We start from the raw sequence: 6,967 nt of genomic DNA, 5'->3' as shown, positions 1-6,967 counted from the left end.
GATAGAAACGATGAATGAACAATGCAGATTTTGCTTTGCTCTTAAATGGAAAGAAGAAGCTTCAGGCATGTGTTGTTTCGGGAGGAAAAGTAGCTATTCCTTCAATAGACGAGCCAATTGAACCTCTTAAAGAACTTTTTTCAAATGAAACAGAAGAGTCTCGCCATGCTTCCATATGACACCTTTTGGAGCTGATAACATTGTGTAATTAATTATACAAAATAAAACATAATATTATAGTTGACACTTTCAATGGGCAACGAAGTCCACGGGATCAGCTAGTAATATATAATATTGTTCAACAATTTCTAAAATGCTAGCATGGGTAAATAATTAGTCTCCATTTATTTATTGTTGAAGTACACAATTCAACAGTTTCTGAATATTAATCATTTATATCCACTTATTTACCTACCTATTTTTAAATATATTGTTGAATCAATCAAGTGCCTATGACATGGAATCACCATCTGTGATAATGGAAACGAATAAACGTTATTTCATCGAAGACAAATTTAAAATTGTTAACTGTTCTACGATCAAAAGGTGAGTATTTCATTATTTACTTATGAAATGTACTTGCCCATAATATTATGCTAAAAATATTATACTGCTTATATATTATACATTTTTATTTATTTAATTTCAAAAGGTAAAATATTTTTTCATGTGTTATTACCTATGTAGTTATGTATTTTTTATTTATTAAAAAAACTTTTCATATTTTAGCAATGGCTGAAAACCAATGTTTTACCAAAATACAAATCCGGCAAATGTCCTTAAAAATTTTATTGGATGATCCAATTAGGGCGGAAATGTTTTATCGTGGAATAGCAGAACAAGGAAAGATAATAAAAGAAATGATTGACTCACTACTTATTATAAGAACTGTTATAGGTACTAGTAAAGAAACGACTATTTACTAGCTGTTATTAACAGATAAATCAATACTTACTGGCAAACTGTGTACTGTGTTAGGTTAGTGATATAAATCATAGACCTATAGAAATTATTAATATGTCTATAGTATATATAGCATAAAATAAATCTAAATTTAATTAAAACTTAATTGTGTTAAGTAAATAGAAAATAATAATATATTATTATGTAGTGGCGGAAAGTTTCAAATCAGTCCCTACAAATAATACTTTTGGTCTTTTGGAATTACAACAAAATAACTAAAATCATTATTCTTCATTTAATATACAATTTTATCGTTTTTTTTTTTTACCAAATGTTATTGGCAAATCATTTTGTTTTATAAAATATTGGCAAGCAGGTAGCAGCATCCTAAACCATACAAATTAATACAATTTTATATCTATGAATAATTTATAGATATGTCTTCAATATATTATATGGTTAGGTAGAGGTATGGTAAATTTACTATAATTTATAAAGTACTTATTTGTGATTAATGACTGAAGCACAGAATATGTTTAATTCTATAAAATAATCATATTCTGTGAAATTATTCATTGAATATTATAGAATAATAGAATATAGATTAACATTTATAGTTATTAAAAACTGTATAGTAAAAAAAAATTATTTAAAAAATTTTAAAAAATAAATGAACAGTAAAATCAGTAATACATTTTATGTATATAAATAAACATGTTTATTTTAAAAACTTAAGCTATACTTACATATTAATAAACATTTTATTATTATATCCACAATATAGAAAATTCTTCTAGAAAAACAATTAAAGTATGTATTATTTTTTTTAACATAAATATTTAACATACCTATTCAAATTACTTATTATTTAACCTTGAATTGAATATTGCTAGTGCTTTATTGTGGGCTTCTTTGTTATGCTTCTATAAAACAAATAAAATATATAAGTATGTTCAAATAATTAGTTAAAAAATCTTGTTTTTCAAAATGTAATAAGAATGAGAGTGAATTAGGTAGATATTTGTAAAATATACATTATTAGAGCCCAATAACGTATTCATTATTCGTGCTCAGGTATTGATGTTTTTTCATCTTGGACAGATTTCTTCACTAAATATATATTTGTAAATTGTAATCAAATGAATGCTCGAAATGCAATGTATAATTATTAGGGCTCAGAAGTCCTAGGATAACATACTAATTTTTTTAGTAAGTCTAATAACATCAAAAGTATGATACATATTTGTTTCACACTTCCCTGTTATATACAACATTTATTTTTCTAACTTTTTTTAAATTTTATATAAAAAAACGGGACAAACGTTTTCGGTAATACTTGTTTAATAATTTTTATATTTTTAAGACATTTCCAATTTTGGAGATAACTGCCTGTGATTCAGTTACACTAACTATGAAATGTGTTGTTAGAAAGAATAATGATGATGCGAGTTTATATTATAATTACACTGCGATACAACTTGTCTCTTGCTTATCACTGACAATATTGTCCGTCACCTCTTAACATTCGTTCCACAAAACTGTTGTTCATGTCTTTGGGTTTTAAATTTTAATATAAAACTATAAATATATGGTTTTGTGTAGAAGTTTTTTGTTTAAGCTTATTTAACTATATACTGGGTGATTCATTTAATATATAACACTCATTATTAAAAAAGTATTAATATTTTTTTTACATGGTTTCACGTCATTAGAAAAAAACATTTTTACTAAAAATTATACTTTTATCCTTATAATTTTTAACTAAAACATAGTTTTAATTTGATCTTAAGGTTTAATTGAGCAGAGTGATGAACTAACATTTTGAGGCGTAACCGTGTACCACTCCACTCCATTCATCAAAACTTTAAATACTTATTATCCTAAATTTGATTTTTATGTATCGAAATACTTAGAAAAATATTCTGCTTTGAAATATGAAATTAAAACTGTACGTTATCAATCAAAAAAGTAAAAACATAAAAAAAATTAATTATAAAAAATATTAAAGCGCATATTATATTATATAATATATTATAACATTTTGTTTTTTAGAACTAGAAACAATGTAAAAATTGTTTTTTCAAAAACATTTATGCTTTTTGAATAATAAGTGTTCTATGTTAAATAAATCACCCGGTAAAGATGACATGATTTTATAAAAAGAGATGTGGTCAATACTGGTCCACCCTAAGCATGTCCTTAAAAATTAAATAATATATTTACGACATATTAATAAATAACTCTGATAGAAACTACACAACAAAAGTAAAATAATTTTGATTTCACCCATATTAATTTTAAAAAATTGTGTAAATTAACTAAAAATTATTGTTATAGCTATTTCACTAACCCAAATTAAAATAATGATAATGAAACTATTCTTTAACAATATTATTTAATTAAAATTATAAAACATAAAATCTACCATGATAAAATTTTAAAATTAATAACTTACAACATTATTGAAAAAAATATTTAGGTTATTTAAATTTTCGTTTTTCTTCATTTTCATATGATTGAATGTCTTCAAACTGTTCATTATAATTGAAAAATCCCTGAAATTGTATAAAAATTAAAGATACAGGTATAATTTATTATAATTTTACACAGCCACACTGATCAATAACAGTAAATTTGATTAAATTACTGAAATTTAGTTAAGTAAATAATCTTCATTAATAATTAATGTTACATCTATAGGTAATAAGTATTAACTAACTCATTGAAAAATAATAGTGTGTTTGTAAGGGAGGTTTGATTAAAAGTTCAACATCTCAAACTTTTGTAGTATTGTTTTTAATAAATACCATGAATACACACAATGTCATACAAATGGTAGAGACAAATATATTTTACGACATGTCTTTATGTCATAATAAAAGTAGACACATAATTGTTTTATTTATTTATACCTCAAATGTAATGAGACATTTTTAGTTCTTTTTACCTACCTACCTATTTAAAATATTCATTTTTTCATTTTACTATTTCTTTTTAACACATGGAATAAGTATAGAGGTATATTAATTTATAACAATGAGTTACAAAAACTACAGTAAATAAAGTTATATGATCACCTTGAATTATATTTATCTAAAATAATGGTTTGTCCATTTTTTTCTTCATTGTTTATATTTTGACATTTCTTAATTCCATCTGGAGCAAGTAGTTTAAATTGTATTACATTTTGTAACTCCCCTTCATTTTCCACTAAAAAAATGTAAGTACAGAATTAACTAATTAAAATAGGAAGATCCATAACTTAAAGTAAAATATTTAAGGATATTCAACTGACTCATTTTGAAACTAAATAATAACTATGTTGAAATAAAAATAAAAATATAAAATTTATATTGATTTTTGTAGGTGTAAATACTATACACTGCGCAGATAATGCGGTATAACAATTGACAGTTAATATAAATACATTTAATCCAACAGAAATTTAAACGATAAACTCATTAGGAAATTAAATTTTGAATTTTGGAACTATAGACAAGAATACTGTTTGGAACTCGGTTTGGAACAACGGATGGACTGATCATTGATAAGCCGATAAGGTGTAAACACTTCCCCCTTGCCGCCGCCGACTATAAACACAGATATGTATAATAACTAGATACCCGACTCCATATACAACAACATTATTAAATTATGATGTCCGACGCCATCATAGACAAGTATATATATGAAACTAATGGACGCCATTTGCAACTTTGGCAATGTTTACATTTATTCATATTATACATAATATTTACTTATATATTATACATATGTATTATGTACTGATAATACTATTTTGCCCCAGTTGTAAATGGCTGCCACGATTAAAGATATATCTTTTATCTTATATCTTTATTCGTGATGGCTGCCAGTGTCATTCATAAGAAGAAGTCTGGTATCTAGTTATTATCATAGATATATACTAATACCACGGTTTAAGATATATTATCGTTTTAGTATATCTTAAACCGTGACTAATACATATATTACATATTAGTATAGTATATATATATGTATTAGGGCCGTTCTTACAATGTACGGTAAAGTGCCGCCAGGTTAACGCTAACCGACTAATAACAGATTTTTTTACCGGCAAAATTCGGCCGGTTAAGTGTCGGATAACTTTAACCGGACATTGTAAGAACGGCCCTAAGTATATATCTGTGGTTATTATACATATCTGTGACTATAAATGCCAAATGGATTGTATAATCATTACAATTTACTGCGGTTAAATACGCCGCTAGGTTCACTGCCAACCCGAGTCCCGAATACCTGATAGAACAGCGGTCAGCGATTTCTCAAGGTTAATAGATAATATATTTAAATTTAAAATTGTTGTTTTTAAGATTTCAGAATTTCAGATTTGCCAAACTATTAACTATTGCCTATTATAATTACTTATTATTATGGTATCTGTATTCCGTGTTCTGTATAGGTATCTTAATTCATGGTGATGACTATAGAATTATTTCAAAAAGTAATATTTAATAAAGAAGTCGAACTTAAGTCCTTATATAAATATTTGGGTGATAAAGAAAGACTTAATTTAATAGTTAGTGATTAGTTACTAATTTGAGTATTTGACCATATCATTTTTGAGATTGAGGGCCGTATTCATGGTTGATTCTTAAGGATAAATACTTAAGCTAATTTTGATAATTTAAAAAATAAAAATTGTGATAATACAGTGGCGTAGCCAGGGGAGAAAATTTAAAAATTATTTTAATGGTCTATGATAGTCGCTCAAAAAGTCTTAAATTGTATTTAAAATATTTAAAAATGTACAATATTAAGTATTAACACTTTTCAGCTAGGTATCTATCTGTGCTAGTACGTATATAATGTGTAAAAGTATAAAAGTTGATCAGCCCCCCCCCCCACAACCCCGAAAAAAAATCCTGGCTCGACCAACCTTAAAAAGAAGTAATACTTTTTATTTTCTAAAGTCTCGTCTATGAATCTCATTAACTATGAATGCGGCCATCAGTCATCAATATAAGACTAAAATAACTAATTTATTTTAATTAAGAACATTTTAATTATAATTTTCTGTACCTCTGGTTTTAATGATATTAATAACAATGCCAAAGACACCAGATACTATCAAGAAAGTCCAAGCCCATGTTCTTAAAAATTAAACCTCTAAAGTCCTAAGATTAAAATAATAAATGTGATCTTTATTAGATTGATAGTTTATGTTTGCATCTGTATAATATTATTACAATAATTACAATTATTACAATAATCGACCATAATATTGGTGTGAAAAAACCCAAAGAAATGTCGTGAGAGCTATATATGCCGGGTGTGGTTCTAAAACAAAAAAAATTGAATAACTCAAAAACAACGTTTTGGCACTTAGCCCATTATTGGGCTAAAAAATTATTGTAGCCATTATTTATTGCCATTATTGGCTAAAAAAGCTTGAAAATTTAATACAAGGCTCTTAATATATTGTTATAATAACGTTTGAAAAATATTTAAAATCATTAGTCACATTTTTTTTTTTATAGTCATTTAAAGTTCAAATCTTGACAAAATACTGAAAAATCACAAAAAGAAAGTTACATATTTTGAGTTAAGAAAAATATTTTCTAAAATATTTAAGAATTCATAAAAATTTTTCTTTTTAAATATAAGATTTGAAAATATAATACAAGATTTCTCGTAAGTTTATCTAACTTAATCAACGAGAAAAAATTTCTCCAAGTATGTATATCAAATTAAATTTTTATGAACGCTTGAACTCGATTTCTCATTGAGCGATTTTTTATTTTGTTGTAATTCAAAAACAAATAACTGTAGATACATGAACATTTAACTGAATGTTTATATTTTCATTCAATACAGATTGTAATTTCAAAAATTAATAATAAAAAAAATTGTATTTTGTATTGTTTAAAAAATGTTTTAAATTATTTAAAATGTATCACCTTTATTTAAATTAAACTTTTTTGTATAGCCTGTCTCTGGAAAACGGTCAACCAATCTTCTTTTAAATCATATTTTATAAAGCTAAAAAACCTAATGGTTGGTAATATGTATATCCTTTATAATA

General features: G+C 25.2%; 1 protein-coding gene across 1 annotated transcript; it reads right to left on the bottom strand.

The window, feature by feature from the left end:
* Window positions 1–1,597: 1,597 nt before the first annotated feature.
* On the bottom strand, window positions 1,598–4,618 carry LOC100575247. The gene is made up of 4 exons (XM_003241863.4): window positions 4,199–4,618; window positions 3,981–4,113; window positions 3,359–3,458; window positions 1,598–1,826 (listed from the first exon to the last, which is right to left on the bottom strand). Exons 1-4 carry the CDS (start codon window positions 4,200–4,202, stop codon window positions 1,761–1,763), a joined length of 303 nt encoding a protein of 100 aa, XP_003241911.1. The 5' UTR covers window positions 4,203–4,618; the 3' UTR covers window positions 1,598–1,760.
* Window positions 4,619–6,967: the final 2,349 nt, after the last annotated feature.

Source organism: Acyrthosiphon pisum, chromosome A1 (genome assembly GCF_005508785.2).
Source record: "Acyrthosiphon pisum isolate AL4f chromosome A1, pea_aphid_22Mar2018_4r6ur, whole genome shotgun sequence".
In the NCBI taxonomy this organism is placed as follows: Eukaryota; Metazoa; Arthropoda; class Insecta; order Hemiptera; family Aphididae; genus Acyrthosiphon; species Acyrthosiphon pisum.
The sequence above is the reverse complement of the archived record's forward strand: the minus strand, read 5'-3'. Positions and strand labels throughout refer to the sequence as shown.